Source organism: Sapajus apella, unplaced genomic scaffold (genome assembly GCF_009761245.1).
Source record: "Sapajus apella isolate SASKATOON/1434 unplaced genomic scaffold, GSC_monkey_1.0 scaffold70, whole genome shotgun sequence".
NCBI lineage: Eukaryota > Metazoa > Chordata > Mammalia > Primates > Cebidae > Sapajus > Sapajus apella.
The window spans coordinates 789,759-811,573 of NW_022437010.1; the positions used below are offsets into that span (position 1 = coordinate 789,759).

Sequence of the window (21,815 nt, forward strand, 5' to 3'; positions counted from 1 at the left end):
CTGGCTCCCTGTTTCATTCCCCTTTTTTTCAGTTGAACAGGTGACTCTGTCTCCCAGGCATTCCAGTCGCCTGTTGAAAAGGCACCCGGATCTGTGTGATTTCCTGTGTGGCGACCCACTGCGCTGGCTGAAACAGCCACATGGGAGATTTGTGGTGCTTTTTTGCCCGGGACTCTCCTGGCCTGGCTCCCTGTTTCAGTCCCCTTTTTATCAGTTGAACGGGTGACTCTGTCTCCCAGGAGCTCCAATCACCAGCTAAAACAGCACCTGGACCTGTGTATTTTGTGTGGAGACCCGCTGCTCGGGCCAAAACAGCTGTGCTGGTGACCCGTGGGGCTCCTCCAGCCTGGGAATCTCCTAGTCTGTGGGCAATAAAAATCCATCTGGAAATGTGGCATCCACTCACCCTCTGCACTCTTGCTGGGAACTGCAATCCAGAGCTGCTCCTAAACGGCCATCTTGGATCTACCCTCAGATCTCATATTTCTGAAATTGGACTGGGCTTTGTCTTTTATAAGAAATAAAGGTTTCCTTTGAAGATTTCCAAAGAAACAATCAATGATGGGACCAGTTAAAACTATGCGTGGGTGCACAAACCACTACCCCCACCCTCCCCAAAAAAACTGACTGTTAAAGAAAAGCTAAGGGAGTGATTTTGGTGCATGGTGTAGAAGACTGAAGAGAAGCGTATGTCCCAGCAAGGGTAGGTAATGGTATTCAAAGCCGTAGCCTTACATGCTGGTTCAAACTGAGTCTGAGTTCTGAAGTCAAGCATATAATTTAAGTTTGGACCCTTCTTAATACTATTGCTTTAAAAAAAAAAAAAGTAGGTGATCGAACCAAGATGGCCGACTAGGAACAGCTCAGGATTGCAGCTCCCAGTGAAAGCGCAGAGGGTGAGTGGATGCCGCATTTCCAGACGGATTTTTATTGCACACAGACCAGGAGATTCCCAGGCGGAGGAGCCCCACAGGTCACCAGTGCAGCTGTTTTGGCCAGCACAGCGCTTTTGGCTAGCGCGGCTACTTGGCCGTCGCCCTAGCACAGCGGTTCTCCGTACAAAATACACTGGTCTCGGTGCCCTTTTAGCTGGCGATTGGAGACCCAGGAAGGCAGATCACCCATTCATCTGATTAAAAAGGGGACTGAACACGGAGCCAGGCCAGGAGATTCCTGGGCAAAAACAACGCCGGGAATCTCAGCGCCGCTGTTTCAGCCGGCGCAGTGAGTCGCCACAAGGGAAATCAAACAGATCCTGGCGCCTAAAACAGGTGACTGGAACACCTGGGACGGAGTCAACCATTCAACTAAAAAAAAAAGTCTGAGTCAGGTGATCAGGCTCGGCTGGACCCACCCACACCCACACCCACACCCACAAAAAAAAAACAGCAATGGAAACGCTCTGGGTTGAGAGTTTTACAGCAAGCACAGCTGAACCCGGGACAGTGCAGCTCTGTGGGGGAAAGGGTGTCCACCATTACCAAGACACTCCACCACTATAGAGGTAGTCCGCCATCCCTGAAGCAGCCCGCCATTGCCGAGGCAACCTGCCATTACATAGAGAGTCCGCCATTACAGAGGTAGGCCACCATTCCCAAGGCAGTTTTGACTACACCTATACAAACAGGACTGCAGGGAAGATCACACAGCAGCTGGGCAGAGCCCACAGCAGCTCAGGAAAGCCTCTGCACGCAGACAGTGGGTAGGCTGCTGCCTCACTGGGCAGGGCAACCCTGAAAAAAAAAAAAAGGCAGCAGCACAATGGAAACTCATAAATAAAGCCCTAACTCCCTGGGACAGAGCACCTGGGAACAAAAAGTGGTTTATGAGTTCTGCTGCAGCAGACATAAACGTACCTGCCCAGCAGCTCTGAATGAACAACAGAGCTCACAGCTCAGCACTTGAGCTCCTATAAAGGACAGACTGACTCGTCAAGCAGCTCCCTGACCCGCATATATACAAAGAGTCACCTCATAAAGGAGAGAACACACTGACATTTGGCAGGTATCCTTTGGGGACAAAGACAGCAGAAGAAAGTGGTAGCAACCCTTACTGTTCTGCAACCGCTGCAGGTGATCGCCAGGCAAGCAGGGGCTGGAGTGGACCTCAGCAGTCCTACAGCAGAGGGGCCAGACTGTTAGAAGGAATACTAAGAAACAGAAATAACTTCATTATCCACAAACTGAAAGTTCACACAGAGACCCAATCTGAAAGCAACTACAAAGACAGCAGGTGGATAAATCCACAAAGATGGGAAGAAACCAGGGCAAAAAGGATGAAAACACCCAAAACCAGAACGTCTCTCCTCCTCTAAGGGATCACAACTTCTCACCAGCAAGGGAACAAGGCTGGATGGAGAATAAGTCTGAGGAACTGACAGGAACAGGCTTTAGAAGGTGGGTAATAAGAAACTTCTCTGAGCTAAAAGAATATGTTCTAACACAATGCAAAGAAGCTAAGAACTTTGAAAAAAAGGTTTGACAAAATGCTAATGAGAATAAACAGCTTACAGAGGAATATAAATGAATTGATGGAGATGAAAAACATGAGAACTTCACAAAGCTTACACAAGTTTCAATACCCGAACTGACCAAGCAGAAGAAAGGATATCAGAGGTCGAAGATCAACTCCATGAAATAAAATGAGAAGGCAAGATTAGAGACAAAGGGGTAAAAAGAAATGAACAAAGCCTCCAAGAAATGTGGGAGTATGTGAAAAGACCTAATCTACGTTTGATAGGTGTATGTGAATGTGATGAAGAGAATGAATCCAAGCTGAAAAACACTCTTCAGGATATTATCCAGGAAAACTTCCCCAACCTAGCAAGGCAGGCCATATTCAAGTCCAGGAAATACACAGAACACCACAAAGATACTCCTCAAGAAGAGCAACCCCAAGGCACATAATCAGATTCACCAGGGTTGAAATGAAGGAGAAAATGCTAAGGGCAGCCAGAGAGAAAGGTCGGGTTACCCACAAAGGGAAGCCCATCAGACTCACAGATCTCTCAGCAGAAACCCTACAAGCCAGAAGAGAGTGGGGGCCAATATTCAACATCCTTAAAGAAAATAACTTTCAACCCAGAATCTCATATCCAGCCAAACTAAGCTTCATAAGTGAAGGAAAAATAAAATACTTTGTGAACAAGCAAGTACTCAGAGATTTCATCACCACCAGGCCTGCTTTACAAGAGCTCCTGAAAGAGGCTCTACACATATAAAGGAACAACCAGTACCAGCCACTCCAAAAACATACCAAATGGTAAGGAGCATCAACACAATCAAGAATCTGCATCAACTAACGTGCACGACAGCCAGCTAGCATCAAAATGGCAGTATCAAATTCACACATAACAATATTAACCCTAAATGTAAATGGACTAAATGCCCCAATCAAAAGACACAGACTGGAAAACTGGATAAAAAGCCAAAATCCATTGGTGTGCTGTATCCAGGAAACGCATTGCACATGCAAGGAGACACAAAGGCTCAAGATAAAGGGATGGAGGAAGATTTACCAAGCAAATGGAGAGCAAAAAAAAAGCAGGAGTTGCAATTCTCGTCTCTGATAAAATAGACTTTAAAGCAACAAAGATCAAAAGAGACAAAGGAGGACATTACATAATGGTAAAAGGATCAATGCAACAAGAAGAGCTAACGTTCCTAAGTATATATGCACCCAATACAGGAGCACCCAGATTCATAAGGCAAGTTCTTAATGACTTACAAAGAGACTTAGACTCCCACACAATAATAGTGGGAGACTTTAACACCCCATTGTCAATATTAGACAGATCAACCAGACAGAAAATTAACAAGGATATCCAGGACTTGAACTCAGACCTGGAACAAGACAACCTAATATACATTTAGAGAACCTTCCACCCCAAATCCACAGAATATACATTCTTCTCAGCACCACATCACACCTACTCTAAAATTGACCACGTAATTGGAAGCAAATCACTCCTCAGCAAATGCAAAAGAATGGAAATCATAGCAAACAGTCTCTCAGACCACAGTGCAATCAAGTTAGAACGCAGAACCACATCTTCATGGAAACAGAACAACTGGCTCTTGAATGTTGACTGGATAAACAATGAAACGAAGGCAGAAATAAACATGTTCTTCCAAACCAACGAGAATGAAGACACAGCATACCAGAATCTCTGGGACACATTTAAAGCAGTCTCTAGGGGAAAATATATAGCAATAAGTGCCCACATAAGAAGCAAGGAGAGATCAAAAATTGACACCCTATCATCAAAATTGAACGAGCCAGAGGAGCAAGATCAAAAAAACTCAAAACCTAGCAGAAGACAAGAAATAACTAAGATTAGAGCAGAACTGAAGGAGATAGAGACACAAAAAACCCTTCAAAAAATCAATAAATCCAGGAGCTGGTTTCTTGAAAAGATCAACAAAATAGACCACTAGCCAGATTACTAAAAAAGAAAAGAGAGAATAACCAAATAGATGCAATAAAAACGATAAAGGGGATATCTCCACAGATTCCACAGAAATACAAACCATCATCAGAGATTATTACAAACAACTCTATGCACATAAACTAGTAAAGCTGGAAGAAATGGATAAATTCCTGGACACGTGCCTCCTGCCAAGCCTAAACCAGGAAGAAGTCAAAACCCTGAATAGACCAATAACAAGGTCTGAAGTTGAGGCAGAATTAAGAGCCTACCACCCAAAAAACACCCAGGTCCAGATGGTTTCACAGCCGAATTCTACCAGACATACAAAGAGGAGCTGGTACCATTCCTTCTGAAACTATCCCAAACAATCCAAAAAGAGGGAATCCTTCCCAAATTATTTTATGTGACCAACATCATCCTGATACCAAAACCCGGCAGAAACTCAACAAGACAAGAAAACTTCAGGCCAATATCCATGACGAACATAGATGCAAAAATCTTCAATAAAATACTGGCAAGCTGATTGCAACAGCACATCAAAAAGCTTATCCACCATGATCAAGTAGGCTTCATCCTGGGGATGCAAGGCTCATTCAACATACGCAAGTCTATAAATGTAATTCACCACATAAATAGAACCAAAGACAAAAACCACGTGATTATCTCAATAGATGCAGAGAAGGCCTTTGACAAAATTCAACAGCATTTTATGCTAAAAACCCTCAATAAACTAGGTATTGATGGATCGTATCTCAAAATAATAAAAGCTATTTATGACAAACCAACAGCCAATATCATACTGAATGTGCAAAAACTGGAAGCATTCCCTTGGAAATGTGGCACTAGACAAGGATGCCCTCTCACCACTCCTATTCAATATAGTATTGGAAGTTCTAGCCAGAGCAATCAGGCAAGAAAAAGAAATAAAGGGTATTCAAATAGGAAAGGAGGAAGTCAAATTGTCTCTATTTGCAGACGACCTGATTGTATAAGACCCCATTGTCTCAGCTCAGAATCTCCTGAAACTGATAAGCAACTTCAGCAAAGTCTCAGGATATAAAATCAACATGCAAAAATCACAAGCATTCCTATACACCAATAACAGACTGAAAGACAGCCAAATCAAGAATGAACTGCCATTCACAATTGCTACAAAGAGAATAAAATACCTAGGAATACAACTAACAAGGAATGTAAAGGATCTCTTCAAGGAGAACTACAAACCACTGCTCAACGAAATAACAGAGGACACAAACAGATGGAGAAACATTCCATGTTCATGGTTAGGAAGAATCAATATTGTGAAAATGGCCCTAATGCCCAAAGTAATTTACAGATTCAACGCTATCCCCATCAAGCTACCAATGACCTTCTTCAAAGAACTGGAAAAAAACACCTTAAACTTCATGTGGAACCAAAAGAGAGCCCGCATAGCCAAGTCAATTCTAAGCAAAAAGAACAAAGCGGGAGCCATCACACTACCGGACTTCAAACTATACTACAAGGCTACAGTAATCAAAACAGCATGGTACTGGTACCAAAACAGAGATATAGACCAATGGAACAGAACAGAGGCCTCGGAGGCAACACAACATATCTACAACCATCTGATCTTTGACAAACGTGACAAAAACAAGCAATGGGGAAAGGATTCCCTGTTTAATAAATGGTGTTGGGAAAACTGGCTAGCCATGTGCAGAAAGCAGAAACTGGATTCCTTCCTGAAACCTTACACTAAAATTAACTCCAGATGGATTAAAGACTTAAACATAAGACCTAACACCATAAAAACCCTAGAAGAAAATCTAGGCAAAACCATTCAGGACATAGGCGTAGGCAAGGACTTCATAACCAAAACACCAAAAGCACTGGCAACAAAAGCCAGAATAGACAAATGGGACCTAATCAAACTCCACAGCTTCTGCACAGCAAAAGAAACAGTCATTAGAGTGAATTGGCAACCAACAGAATGGGAAAAAATTTTTGCAGTTGACCCATCCAACAAAGGGCTGATATCCAGAATTTAAAAACAACGAAAACAGATTTACAAGAAAAAAACAAGCCATTCAAAAGTGGGCAAAGGATATGAACAGACACTTTACAAAAGAAGACATACATGAGGCCAACAAATATATGAAAAAATGCTCATCATCACTGGTCATTAGAGAAATGCAAATCAAAACTACATTGAGATACCATCTCACGCCAGTTAGAATGGCGATCATTAAAAAATCTGGAGACAACAGATGCTGGAGAGGATGTGGAGAAACAGGAACACTTTTACACTGTTGGTGGGAGTGTAAATTAGTTCAACCATTGTGGAAGACAGTGTGGCAATTCCTCAAGGACCTAGCAATAGAAATTCCATTTGACCCAGCAATCCCATTACTGGGTATATATCCAAAGGATTATAAATCATTCTACTATAAGGACACATGAACACGAATGTTCATTGCAGCACTATTTACAATAGCAAAGACCTGGAACCAACCCAAATGCCCATCGATGATAGACTGGACAGGGAAAATGTGGCACATATACACCATGGAATATTATGCAGCCATCAAAAACGATGAGTTTTGGTCCTTTGTAGGGACATGGATGAACCTGGAAACCATCATTCTCAGCAAACTGACACAAGAGCAGAAAATCAAACACCGCATGTTCTCACTCATAGGCGGGTGTTGAACAATGAGAACACATGGACACAGGGAGGGGAGCACTACACACTGGGGTCAGTTAGGGAGAAATGGGGGAAGGATAGTAGGGGGTGGGTAGTTGGGGAGAAATAGCATGGGGAGAAATGCCAGATATAGGTGAAGGGGGGAGGAAGGCAGCAAATCACACTGCCATGTGTGTACCTATGCAACTATCTTGCATGTTCTTCAAATGTACCCCAAAACCTAAAATGCAATTAAAAAGAAAAGGAAAAAAAAAAGATTTCCGTCAACCAAAAAAAAAAAAAAAGTAAAAATGAGATGAGGTATCAGGTATTTTGTCAGAATAGGAAGGCTATGCCAAAATCTAGATCAAGCCAGAATCCCAGGTATTGGTACTTTTTAAATAACAGCACTTTTTAACTTGAATTATTTTTAAAAGTTTTATCTTTCTAAGTGAGCAACTAATGCAGAATAAATTGAATGCTAATCCCAGAATATACAAATCCTGACTTCTAATATATCATGAAAGTCATGCATTTGTCTTAGTTTTTATCCTATTTTTGTCTTTAACCAGAGTTTTTAAAATGATCATATTACAAACATGAAATCTTATTAGAAAATCCAGCACCCAACAGAATTACATACTGTTTTTAACTATATGGAACGTTAAAGACAAGGTGTTATTAAAGTATCTTTTCCTTTTTCTCTTCAAAATATACACATCCAACAGACATACCGAAAAAAGCCAATGAAGAAAGATCTGCAAGAGCCACCTGCAGGGAAAGAAGTCAAGAATGGTTTCTCCAAAGCCTACTTCACTGCCGCGAATGGCGTGATGAACAAGAAAGCACAATAAAGACGAGTCACAGAGAAAGCACATAGACTAGCCTCACAGATTCGCTTGTTTTAAAGCAAAGACTGAATTGAACGTTACATATTTTAGGATAAACTAATTTCTTTTGAGTTTATAAATCATTTGTACCCAGAATCTAGTACTATATTGTTATTAGGTTAATCTGTTAACTGAATGCTTTGATCAGCATTGAGGTGATGCTGACCTCCAAGGACCTCAGAACTAACTGGTGCAGCTTCTCCCTCCCACAGACTGAACCTCCGGCCAGAAGCTGTCCTTGTAACGCCTTACACACATAAACAGCCAGGAAACGTGGAGCACTGTTTCTCACAGAAAGTCTTCAAATAAAAAGAGTTTTGTTCAGATGAAAATGTTTAAAACAAAACATTAATTATATTCTAAATACAGGGTATGTTCTAATCTGTATGAAGCAATAATTGCCAGTGCATAATTTGTTCCTTTAGCAGTCGACCCCAGAAAATATTAGCGTGGGATCATACACGGAAGATAGAAAAATGTAGCCAAACTTCCTTCTCTAAGCCAGAGTCTTGTCTGTCAAATGCTCACAACCTCTCCTGATTCTAAACTCAGTGATACAGTAATGAAACTGATATTTATTTTATTTTAAAGATTAGTTATTCTAAGGAGAAAAAAAAATGCTTCTGCCATATTTTCCTAATTCAGGGGCTTTGGATAGGATTGTTGCTCCGTTTCCCTAATCAGTCATCAGTTCATGTCTCCCTCCTGTGCCAGACAGCCTAGGTTACTAAAGACGCCATGCTCTACACCATGGGCAGAGTACAACTCTGGCTGCCCATTTCCCTTCTGAGCAAGGACTGGAGTCCACTTTAAAATCTTTGAACATACATGCCACTAGAATATGTATAAATCAGAACTAGTGGAGTGATGGGGGCAAAATAGGCACTGAAGTTGTCAACTCTTTTTTGTCAGTCTATACTTGTGAATATGACCGCAGATACCTGTTGTCACTCTTTGCAGGTTATTTAAGTTTTAAACTGGGAGGAAAAAGATGGAGTAGCTGGAAAGATTCCAGCACTAAAGCCATGGGCTGATAATGAGCCACGATAAAAAATGCCGGTTTGGCAAACTCAGCACTCCCATTCCCTGCTCAGGTATATCCAGTCTCTACTGAGAAGCAAGCACAAAAACAGACAAAAGTACTAGTAAGCATTTTCTTTCCCCCTAAGTGCAGGACTGTTACTACTAAACTCTACCAGGAATGGAAACAAAGAATATTTTCTAAAGATTTTTTTGAAGATTAATTTTTTAAATAAGTTTTTGGGTCCTGACACTGACATCAAATACACACGCACCAGAAAGGCATTTCCACCACTCTCCCCACTCGTTACCGTCCAGTGTGCCTTTCTGTCTCTTTCTGCTTTTTTTCCCCAATAAGCTCTAGTTTAAAATTTTTCCGTTAAAAAAAATTGTACATTTACTTTATGTAAACTACCCTTCTGAGGATTTGGGCATATTTTTTGAAGGTACCTAATGCTTAGGATCATCTTGAGGGTGATGCACTGCACCTGTGTCCTTCCCTTCTGTGCATCCGACCCATTTCTGTTGAACAGATGTCTCCTGTCTAATGCCCCTTCCTCTTCCATTTATCTCTCTTAAGTCATTTTCTGAAACTCACTTGTCTAGGGTGCTTCGTCACCACTTCCGTCTTGCATCACCTTATAACTGTACTCACTGTCTTGTTCTCTGCCAGCAATTCATTTTAAAACAAGGGCTAGCTTCAAGCATGACTGTTACGGCTCCTCTATGACAAAACACAAGTCTGACCAAGGAGAAAGCCGCTTGGAGAAACTGGACCCTAGTTCAGTTTAGGTCTCAAACAGAGGTTAAAATCTCTTACCAAAGTACGTTCCAGGTGAAAATGAGACTTAGAGAAAAGCAGGCTGGTCTAACATGCTTGCTGGTCATCACATTCATACTTCCCAGTGAGGCCCTGAGGTCTCACTGCACAGCATACCTGCCACTTTGGATGTTTCCATGGGCTTCATATCTGTATGGCAAGGAGGGATTGTCCTTTAGCAGACAAAGTCAAGCAACATTAAGTTCAAGGCAGCTTGAAACCTCTGATCAAAGTGAAAAATGTGGTTTATACTTTCAAACCAATGCCAGGGATTAGAGACAGGTTTCATTCAGGATGCATATTTCCAATTTGGTCTTTAATTCAAGAGAGGCTTCATAAAACACATATAGCCTTAAACCACTCAAGGGCTAATTTAAAAAATAGAGTTTTGAAATCTCAGCCACAAAAAAAATAAATCAGGTAAAATTTTAACCTGTTAAGTGTTGTAAACGTCAAAAAACCAAAATGCTTATTTTAATGTATTTCTAAAACTACTGAAAAATTAATATTTCTATAACCTATTAAAGAAAAAAATGGAAAATATTTTCTCTCAATTTCCTGTTACCCATAGGAATTAAAACTTAAATACTGTAAAGCATATCAGTTATTCCCTCAGTTTTTAAAATTAACAAAATGGAATGTTAATGGAATTAAATTTTCAAGCCATCGAAATTAAACTAGTCATGTTGCAAGGTAAAGTCCTCACCCCTACATTAGAGAAATATTTTTTATTTTTCTTTTAAGGCAAAACAGTATTTACTGTGATGAGCAGAATAGCATTTTGTATGTAAGAGTCCATTTCAGTTCTTTTCAATATTTCCATATTGTTTTGTGAATGTTTCTTGGGGCTCACTTATTTGGAAAATATGGGTGTCACTTTGTGTTCCTTTGAAAGTAATTATATCTTAAGAACATAGTATCATGAATGGAGTGGACAAGGGAGGCTGGAGAAGCCATTTTTCTTTGTAGATAAAAAGCATTCTCTATGATTGTTGTATAATAAATTGATTTTTACACTAAATGCATGTTGCAGGTTTTATTTGGTTCAAAGAAGTTAAAATGTATGCCTGCATGGTAAATTCCAAATGACCTATCACTTGGGGGCTATTTTTACAATAAGGCATTATTTTAGCAATGAATTTTAGACATTCTTATTTCAGTGAGCAATGGGTTATTATATCATTACCATTACTTTGTACTCATATACCAGATTAAGCTATTTCAAAAAGTAGCCAATCACAAGAAAAAGTTAAGATTAGCAGAGGATATAAAGGTGATAATAAACAAATAAATTGCTATATAAAACCACCTGGAGAGGAGCTCTAGATTTGAGGAGAAACTACACTGTGCAATGCCCTGAAACCCGGGACTGCCCTTCACAGAGCTCCTGCACGGGTAGAGAGGTGGTTAGCTCAGCTCGGGAGGAGACGTAGGTGAGAGGCCTGACAGTGAGGATGCCTGGGAGAGTTGAGGCAAGGGGCAGGACCACAGGTTGGCATTTTGTCAGCGTAGAGAGTACAGTTTTGAACGTGATACCGAGTATAATGAGACACAGGTCCTAAAGAACTCTACAAAAAATGTGCTCAAAGTCTGATCACAAAGTTGCTTAAATTGCTGGATAGTGACAGGTGGGACAAGACAGATTTCCAGGAGGGGAAGAGGGAATGGGAGAAGACTTTTAACTATCTGAATGGGGGCTGGAGTTTGGGGTGGGAGGCTAGTATTTAAACAGGAGCCTTCTCTTTGTTATTTAAAATGGTGGGTAAAACTTAAGAAAACTTTGTGTTTAAAAATAAGAGAGAAATCCTCTGTCTCTCTGGCAAGCCTAATAACTGTTGTCACAAACTAAAAGAACTGCTTACACAACAAGTGTTCACATAAATAACCCTCTTAATTCCTTCACGTAAAGAAAAAATTCAGCATGTGTTTTTGTTATAGCAGGCTTTCTTCCAAGACAAATTACGTTCACATATTTAAGGAAGAGTTTCTCTCCAGGGCATGCAAGGAAATAATCACTCCTAGGAGACTAACCCTAGTCATCTCAGGATTCCTTGACCTTCAGTAAAACATGACTTTGAGTCATAAGGGGAAAAAGACTGAAAACTATTGATTTGTAGGTCATTTTTCCATCTTAAATTGCACTGCAGACACTGGAATAACAATGAGAGGACAAGGAAATCTGTAATCCAGACCCCCATTGAGCAATTGGTAAATTCAGTTGTTAGATATAGTGAACTCCAAGTTCGTCTTCAAAGAATCAGTATGTCAGTATGTTCAGCTCTCTTACTCTTTAATTCTCCATTTTAAAGTTTAACTTCCTTATAGTTTCAGTAAACAACCTTTTCTACCAGTTCTAATCAGTAGTTCACATCTGTTCCCCCGGTCCCCTGCTCTATCCTGACTTGTCCTGGTCACCTCCTCTGGTCACCTGCCCTGGTTACCTGCTCTGACCTGTCTCATAGCTATCCTTCCTGCCAAACTACCCACTCTGCCACTCCAGCTCATACCCCTGCTCTCTTTAAAATAGCCAATCAGAATTAGCCTAGACTGTGTGGTCTAACCCTAGCCAATAGGGGATCAACATAGCAGTAGGAGCTACCTCCATCAGGAATAAGAACTCCTTCCCATCCCTTGTCCAGGTGTGTGCTCACCATTGTTATATCTGAGAGCCGCACCCTTCATAGAAGTAAATTGCCTTGCTGAGGAAATTTATATTCAAGTGCTATTTCTTTTGTGGCACTGAAAATTTACATATAACAAGGTCATTGTGGATCTTGTGAGCAACCCCCCAGAAGCCTGCTCTGAAAGTGTCTGTGACCAAATCACATTTGGTAGGCTGAGGAAGGTGAAGCTTGTCACACATCCCTTGATGCTGCGTGTGCCATAGTCTATGGCTACCTGGACTCCTTCAGATGGGCATTTTCTCTTGTATTTGCCACAATCACCGTCACTCCATCACTCATTTTTTTTTTTTTTTTTTTTGAAACAGCCTCACTCTGTTGCCCAGGCTGGAGTGCAGTAGCATGATCTCAGCTCACTGTAACCTCTACCACCTGGGATCAAGCAATTCTCCTGCCTCAGCCTCCCAAGTAGCTGGGATTACAGGCATGTACCACCACTCCCAGCTAATTTTTTTTTTTCAGTAGAGACAGGGTTTCACCATGTTGGCCAGGCTGGTCTTGAACTCCTGATCTCAGGTGATCTGCCTGCCTTAGCCTCCCAAAGTGCTAGGATTATTGGTGTTAAGCCACCACACCCAGCCCGCTCATCCTTTTTATTCAGCCTATTAACCTGGCTGGCCCCTGAAGGCATTTGAATTTGTGTTGCCTACACATTAAACAAAAAAAGGAGAAAGTCTATACATTTTGCCTGGGCCCATATGATAAACTTAGAGGGAGATAAACACAGATATATCAGTAGTGGCACTAGAAACATGATAGATGTTGCAGATTTCTCTGAAAGATTGAAGCATTCTACATAAGATAGTTCATGTAGAACCAGCTTCTATTCTTTTAAAGCTAGCTTAGACCAATGGAGTTTGATAAACTCTGGAAATGGTTATATTCAGTTGAAAAATTCATCAAATCTTGTCCAGTGCTATGTATAGTAGGGATACAGAATGATCCAGATGAAATATCTGTCCTCAGAGTTCACAGTCTAGTAAAGTAGATCAATGTTTGGTTATAAAATAAGTATTGAGGCCGGGTACAGTGGCTCATACCTGTAATCCCAGCACTTTGGGAGGCCAAGGTGGGCAGATCACCTGAGATTAGGAGTTCAAGACCAGCCTGGTCAACATGGTGAAATCTTGACTCTACCAAAAATACAAAAATTAGCCAAGCGTGGTGGCACACACCTGTAATCCCAGTTACTCAGCAGGCTGAGGCAAGAGAATTGCTTGAATCCAGGAGGCAGAGGTTAGAGTGAGCCGAATCATGACACTGCACTCCAGCCTGGGCAACAGAGCAAGACTCCATCTCAAAAAAAAAACAAAAACAAAATGTTGCCAGAGAAACATCCCTAAAAGAGGTAATGCCTGAGGTTAATTTTGATGGGTGAATAATTCAAATAGACTTCAAAGAAAGTGGTGTTTAGAAGCCAAGGAAAAGAGAATATTTAAACAGAGTAAAATTCTGCAAGGCAGCAAGGTGAGCAGCTAGGGAAGGGGAAAAGAAAAGTCCCAGGGAGGCAGCTGGCAAATTGCAGGGGCTTTAGAACGAATGGGAAATCAAAGGAAAAAAAATGTTCAAGGAAGCCATATGAAAATTCTTCCTAAGAACTGGGGATGGGAAGGAACAGTTACAGTAGTTGCCGAAAGGGAGGAAGAGCTAAGGGGTGTGTGTGTCGAATACTTTCAGGAGAATTTGAGTGACTGCATCTGAGGTGGAAGAAGAGGAAGCAATAAGAAGCCGGCCCCTTGCTCAGCTCATGGGGCAGGGACAGGGGAGGCCTCAGGTGCCTTTATCACCACAGAGAAAAACTTGCAGAACAATGCTGGTGAGGATGCAGAGAAAAGGGAACATTTACACACTGTTGTTGGGAATGTAAATTAGTTCAGCCCCTGTGGAAAGCAGTTTGGAGACTTCTCAAAGAACGAAAACCTGAATTACCATTCAACCTGGCAAGCCCACTACTCAGTATCTCCCCAAAGGAAAATAAATTGCTCTATCCAAAAGATACCATCATTCGTATGTTTATCCAGCACTAGCCACAATAGCAAAGACACGGGATCAACCCAGATGCTCATCAATGGTAGATTGGATAAAGAAAATGTGGTGTATATAGACCATGGAATACTACACAGCCATAAAAAAGAATGAAATCATGTCTTTTGCAGCAACATGGAAACAGCTGCAGGCCATTATCCTAAGCAAATTAATGCAGGAACAGAAAACCAAATACCACATATTCTCACTTATAAGTGGGAGCTAAACCTTGGATACACATGCCCATAAAGGGGAAGAGTTGACACTGGGGACTCCAAAAGGCAGGGGTAGGGGGATTGAAAACCTTCCCATTGGGTACTATGCTATTTGGGTGACAGGGTCAACAGAAGCCGAAACCTCAGCATCACACAATATACCCTTGTAACAAATCTACACATACACCTCCTGAATTTAAAACTTTAAAAATGTTAAAAACCATAGATTTCAATTGAAACTGAATGATGATCCAGAAAAGAAAAGATGACACTTCCCTATCATCATCTATGGCCTCTAACAAATCCCCCTGAACACAATCAGAGCCCCAAATCTTGCAAAAAATTGGCCTCGGTCTTTGTCACAGGAAGAACGATGGGGAAGGAGTCAGGAGAGGAGGGTGGTTCCTGCAGGCCTGGTCGGCTGAAGTTACCAGTGCAAAAGCCAGGAGTTCATCTGCTGCCTGAGGGCAAAGCAAATCCCAGGGGGCGTGGCTCAGAGGATGGAAGGTCAGAGCACAGAGGAACACCCAAAATGACAAATGAGGCTAAGCCACAGATGGCAACAGAGTCTGCTGGGGTAGCTATAGGGCTGTTCCCTGCTACGAGTGAGTCAAAAAGGCAGGGAGCCTGGATGCAGAGCTGCGAACAGGCCAAGACCGGCTTAGTCCCCAGGGTCAGGGTGAGGAAGCTGATGCTGCTCTTATTCCCCAAGAGCTGGCTGTCAGCATCTCCACGATGCCTCCCGGTCCAGCCCTCTCTCCGTGCTGCCTGGAAAAGGGCATCCATTCCCGCATGCTGCCACGCCACCCTGCCTTTCCAGGCCAGGGCAGCTCACACACTACCCAGGCTGTTTTCACGTTTCTTTGTGTAATTGCTGGACTGATGTCTGTCTTCCCATCAGACTGCCACTTCTTGCAGGCAGGGGCAAAATCACATGGAATCCTCAGCACCTAGCACAGCACATGGCACACAGGAAGTGCCCAGTAAGGATTCGCTGAAGAGGACAATGTTGAGTACAGCCTCTCTGGTGAGTATTTTCAAAGAGATGTCCGAATATCTCAAGCTCATTGTTTTTGCAATTTCCATCAACCCATCCTCAAAATCAGCTCTTTACATCTTACACCTGCCATGGCCTCTCAAATCTCTGTCCCCTCTTTCATTCTGAGTCCTACTATTCTAGTTGAGGCCTCACTGCAACCATAACCTACCCCAGTGTCTTGAATGCAGCCTTCATACTGCTACCAGATTAGTCTCCCAAACCACTGTGTTCCTGATGTCTTCCGTGGCTTCTTCTCACCTACAGAATAAAGTCCTACTCAAGCTGGCAAAGACACTTTAATCTGGGCCTAGCCAAATTTAATTCTCACCAATACTCCATAGTATTACGGCCTCAAACAAATTCTGTATTTTTCTTCCTCTCTTCTCATTTTCATGATAGCACCTCTTTCCTAATCCTAGAAAAAACCTCCTTCATCCTTCAAGATCTACTCCAAGCGATCCCCCTCCCTCCAGGAAGCCATCCTGCTCACCCCAACAAAAATGACTTCTCCCTCCTCATAACTCTGATGGCACTCACTTTACACTTCATTTTAACACTTGTCACATACAGCCTTGATTTACAGTGATCTGGGTGTCTTACTATCCTCTCTAGACTAATTTCTTCCCAGCTAAGATAGTGTCTTATCCATCCTACCATCCTCCACGTCAGCTAACTCAAGGATTTGTTGAGAACAGTGCTCAGATATATGCTCACTAGGTACTGAAAGTCATAAATTCTTCAGATGTACTTCGATGAAGACAGTCCATGTAATGGCACTGAAATCCATATACTCCCAGGTCACGAGAAACTGTGAGGTCTGAACTGGATATACCTAAATGAAATGAAATTAGTTAACCTCATTCATGTTTTTTGATTTAAAAAATAAGTGCTCTTGGCTGGGCGTGGTGGCTCAACGCCTGTAATCCCAGCACTTTGGGAGGCCAAAGTGGTAGATCACAAGGTCAAAGTGATCAGGGCCATCCTAGCCAACATGGTGAAACACTGTCTCTACTAAAAGCACAAAAATTAGCTGGGCATGGTGGTGCGTGCCTGTAATCCCAGCTACTCGGGAGGCTGAGGCAGGAGAATCACTTGAACCTGGGAGGTGGAGGTTGCAGTGAGCCGAGATGGTACCACTGTACTCCAGCCTGGCAACAGGGTGAGAATCTGTCTCAAAAAAAAAAATTATAAAGAAAAAAGATGGCAAAATTGAAATTATAAACATTGTTTTAGGCAATATAAACTACAAATAACCTACATAATGTAACTAAGTTTTATTACATCATGAATAAAGTATTCAGTCTGCAGTCTTTCACTTCACTTATCCAGTCATGAACAAAGTTACTTTGTAGATGGCCTTAAATTATGTAGGCTTCATTTTTCCAAAATAAATTCAAAGGCTTAACTGTTTGTGCAACTGCATGCCCTCAAACTTCATCATTTAGTAATTCATAACCATGTGGTGAATATTTCTCCTCTGCTAAAGGTAACACTTTGGTTGAAGTGCTGGAGAAATGAGAATATTTGCAGATCAAATGAGACCTCCTAATAAGTTTATTTTCAAAACATACCACAGGCTGGGCATGGTGGCTCATGCCAGGAATCCCAGCACTTTGGGAGGCTGAGGTGGAAGGATCACTTGAGCCCAGGGGTTTGAGATCAGCCTGGGCAACATAACAAGACTCTGTTTCTACAAAAAAAAAAAAAAAAAATCAGAAACTAGGGTATGGTGTGGTGGTGCACACGTGTAGTCCCAGCTACTCAGGAGGCTAAGGCAGGAGGATCACTTAAGTCCAGATGCTGGAGGCAGCAGTGAACTAGGATCTTACCACTGCACTCCAGCCTGGGCTACAGAGCAAGACCCTGACTCTAGAAAATAAAAAATCAATAAAAAAGTAAAACCACCATTCTCACCTGTGCTATTTTCATCATCTTCAACTCAAATTTCTCCTGTATACACAGTTTAATGTACCTCTTGGAGATACAAAAAACTTGAAGACACTTCTCCAACAAAAAAAGTCCACTTTACTTTTATAATTATTAAAAAAGCAACACCGCTCCAAGTTGTTTAACACCTTGAACATTCTATTAATACTATCTGACCAAATTTTAATACAAAAGGTTAATTTTTATGAACACATGGATAATAACACAATTGCAAACTACCAACATATTTTCCATCTGAACTCGGCAGGTCCCAGGGATGCTATTTGGAGTGGAGGAGTTTGAATGCATACTGAGCACCGAATGCATACCAAGCACCGAAGTCTGGCTAACGTGGCCCAAGCCAACAGCAACCTTGCTCTTTATCTTCCTCTGCAGGTGGCCCAGGCTGGCAGAAAAGGAAAAGGAAAGCAGTAATTACTCAAGGCGGAACTGTCCGCCTCTTGGTCCCTAAGAACCCCGTGAGCCAATATGAGCATCACTCCTTTTTATCCTCCACGTCACTAACTCAGGTATTCAGTGAAGCATCTCACATGGTTGTCAAGCATCTTACATATCAGTGTTCTCAGTGGAAACTGCCTGGTTATCCTCAGAAATCTCTTCAACACATGCCACTCTGAAGATGTACATGCCATCTCTCGATAGTCTAATATAGCAGGTGATTTTGCTGGATGCTGGAGATAAGACAGCTCTTTCTTTGTTATAGCATCAGATGAAGTGGGTGGCCTGGCTTCAGGGGCCACACTAGGAAAACTCCATGTTGTTAGTAACCAGATTGGCAATCAGCCCAATTATTATCATTATTATTACTTTGAGATGGCGTCTCACTTTGTTGCCAAGGCTGGAGTGCAGTGGCATGATCTTGGCTTACTGCAACCTCTGCCTCCCAGTTCAAGCAATTCTCCTGCCTCAGCCTCCCAAGTAGCTGGAATTCCAGGTGTGCACCACCACATCCAGCTAACTTTTATATTTTTAGTAGAGACGGGGTTTCGCCACATTGTCCAGGCTGGTCTCAAACTCCTGACCTCAGGTGATCCGCCCACCTCAGCCTCCCAAAGTGCTGTGATTACAGGCATGAGCCACCGTGCCCTGCTTATCAGCCCAATCAGATGTCCATAAATAAGAGGTTGGTAGGAGCTGATATCAACTGAAGGAACAGATTCTTCCATCACACCTACACTTCAGGGCACATGCCTATTGAGAAGAATGGCAGAATCACCTGTGCAATGTAAGTTATTTCTCCATTTTTTTCTGTGTGTGGCATGTGTAGTTTAATTCAGGCATGACAGACATTTCTAGTTACCTATCCAACACCTGTCCTCCCCTGTTTCCTTATTAACAGAAGCCCCCACTTTTGGGGAATGCTGTGACATACTCAGTCAAATTTTCACCTCTCCAGATTCCCTAGTAACGAGGGTGAGCCGTGTGATCTAGTTCTGGCCACTAAGATGCAGACAAAAAAATATATCAGCTTGGGCTTCCAGGAAAACTGTTTCCCCGATTTAAAAAAGTGGGGAGGGAGCTGGGCATGGTGGCAGACACCTACAATCCCAGCATTTGGGGAGGCTGAGGCAGGAGGATCACTTGAGCGCAGGAGTTCGAGATCAGCCTGGGCAACATAGCAAGGCCTCATCTCAAAATAAACTAGATAACTAAAAAATGAAAAGAGGGAGGGTGTTGGTACACATCTTTTACCTTTTACTTTTACTCAACCCCTTCTTCCTGCCTGGGGTATAGAAAAGATACCTAGAGGTAAAACAGCCATGCTGTGATTACAAAATCCCATCAAATCCCGAGTCACACAAAGAGGGGTCAAGCAAAACCCTCAAAGAACCCAGGTATCTAATGACTAAAGCTGCTATACCACCAGCCCTCGACCACCTTGTTGCTCTTCACAGGGAAAAAAATAAAAGCCCTATTTGTCTTAGCTGCCAGAGTCCAATTTCTGTCACATGTGACCAAATATAAGATGCGCATTTAATTCACATTTAATCCAATTCTCTATTGGAGCTGGGAATTATTCCAATATTCTTAGCCCAGATTAGTCTCTTTTTAATATCCTCTTTTAGTCCTATTTTGAAGATTTGTTGTTATTGCTGTTTCGTCAAAAGAAAACAGTTTTTTTCCTCTGTAATGTAATTAATTCAAGATAGGTATACAAAGATATTCACTATAAGTTTTTTAATAATAATTAAAAATAACCTGGCTATTCATCATAGGGAAAACAATGTATAAGTTATAGGATGTTTATAAACAATTTTGCAGTTATTAAAAAAGACAAGATCTATATTGCTGCCTTAGAGGCGAGTCCTATTTTTACTGCTGAGTGAACAAAGAATATATATTTAGCCCATCACTAAAACATATACATAGACCAGGTGCAATGGCTCACGCCTGTAATTCCAGCACTTTGGGAGGCTGGGGTGGGTGGATCACCAGAGGTCAGGAGTTTGAGACCAGCCTGGCCAACATGGCGAAACCCTGTCTCTACTAAAAATACAAAAACTTCGCCAGGTATGGGTAGGAGGTGCCTGTAATCCCACATACTCAGGAGGCTGAGGCAGGAGAATCGCTTGAACCTGGAAGGAGGAAGTTGCAATGAGCTGAGATTGCGCCATTGCACTCTAGCCTGGGCAACAAGAGCAAAACTCAATCTTAAAACAAAAACAAAATCATACACGTATACATATGTAAATACGTATGTACATTCTTGTGTAAGCATCAGAATAAACCTTTGGAAGAATATACTCCCAACTTTCAAGTGGTGGTTATCTCTGGATCATGGATAAGAGAAAAGGCTGGAGAGAGGGAAAAAAAAATTAGCTCCTTATAAACTTCTATGTTGTTTGAGTTTATTACACAAAAGTAATTCCTATCTTTCAATAAGTTGTAAAAACACAGAACGGCCTAAGATAGAAATTAAATTTACTTTAAATATCACCACACAGAAATAAACCCAGCTGACATTTCTAGAACATCCATTTAGAATCTCAACCTCTTACTTCACATGCAATTACATAAATACATGCAAATTCTTGTCTGCCGTAACCACCCTCCCACAGCCGGGTTATCTCATTAGTCATTCCTTCTCATCCTCTTTTGCGGGCTTCAACTCCCCTACCTGACTTCAACACACTGGAGTAGCCCAGGAATGTTGACCTCTCTATACCGAATCCCTAGGTCAACTCATTCAGTCTATGTCCAGCCCCCAGCCATGAGCTTCAGTCTCAGATATCCAGGAACCCACATGACAGTGCCATTCAGATGCTGAAACCACATATGGAATGTATGTCCTGAATCTCTCCTTTCATATCAGTCCTCATCCCCCTCCAGTCAATCAACCGGACCTTCCCCAATCTCCCCCACCTCCCTAAGTGACACCGGTTTTCACCGAGTTGCTCAAGCCGCAAACCTAGAAGTTGTCCTTGATCCTGCCTTTTCCCACCTGTCACATCCAAGCCATCAGCAATCCTTCCAGATCCTTCTCTACTGCCCACATCATCCAATTCTTCACCCCAAAACACACATGCCTTTGAAAATAGCCCTTTGACTATTACCCACTAATTGCAATTGGAATAAAATCCAAACTCCTTACCGTGGGCATGGCCTATAAGGTCCTGAGTTACCCCACCATCCCCACCCATATCCCTCCTAACTTCATCTTATGTACTCTGCCCTTGCTCCTTCTACTGGGCTCTCCCTAAATTCTTAGACTATACTAAGTATATTAGTATATTAATATACTTAACCTCGGAACATCTGCCTGGGCCATGACCTCTGAAATGGACTTCCTCAGCCTTCCTTGCTACTGGCTCCAGCTCAGCCTTCAGATTTTACCTCAAATGTCACCTCCTGAGAGAGGTTCCACTGGACCTTTCATCCTCCCATGCTGTGAGCCTTTCTGGTATCCACAGTGTTTTCCTTCTTAGCACTGGCATGAATCCTCATCTGTTTCCTTAATTACCACCACTCAACCCTATAGTACATACACCATGAGGTCAGGGACCTTGTGGATATTATTCTACCCTCGCATCTAAGACAGTCCCTGGCACCCAAAAGACTTAGCTGTTTATTGAGTAATGAGCATACG

The 21,815-nt window shown here is 42.1% G+C and overlaps 2 protein-coding genes across 3 annotated transcripts in view; one reads left to right on the forward strand and one right to left on the reverse strand.

Moving 5' to 3' along the window:
• ELOVL2 (ELOVL fatty acid elongase 2) overlaps positions 1 to 8,441 on the forward strand; it is a 71,004-nt gene extending 62,563 nt beyond the window's left edge. For both annotated transcript variants that reach the window (XM_032249948.1, XM_032249947.1), the window contains exon 8: positions 7,820 to 8,441. In XM_032249948.1, the coding sequence (XP_032105839.1) occupies positions 7,820 to 7,945 (126 nt within the window). In that variant the 3' untranslated portion in view covers positions 7,946 to 8,441. The remainder of the gene's footprint in view (positions 1 to 7,819) is intronic.
• A 9,257-nt stretch (positions 8,442 to 17,698) lies between these two features.
• SYCP2L (synaptonemal complex protein 2 like) overlaps positions 17,699 to 21,815 on the reverse strand; it is a 92,350-nt gene continuing 88,233 nt past the window's right edge. Inside the window, exon 30 of the mRNA XM_032249951.1 lies at positions 17,699 to 18,113. The gene's annotated coding sequence lies outside the window, so the exon portion shown is untranslated. The remainder of the gene's footprint in view (positions 18,114 to 21,815) is intronic.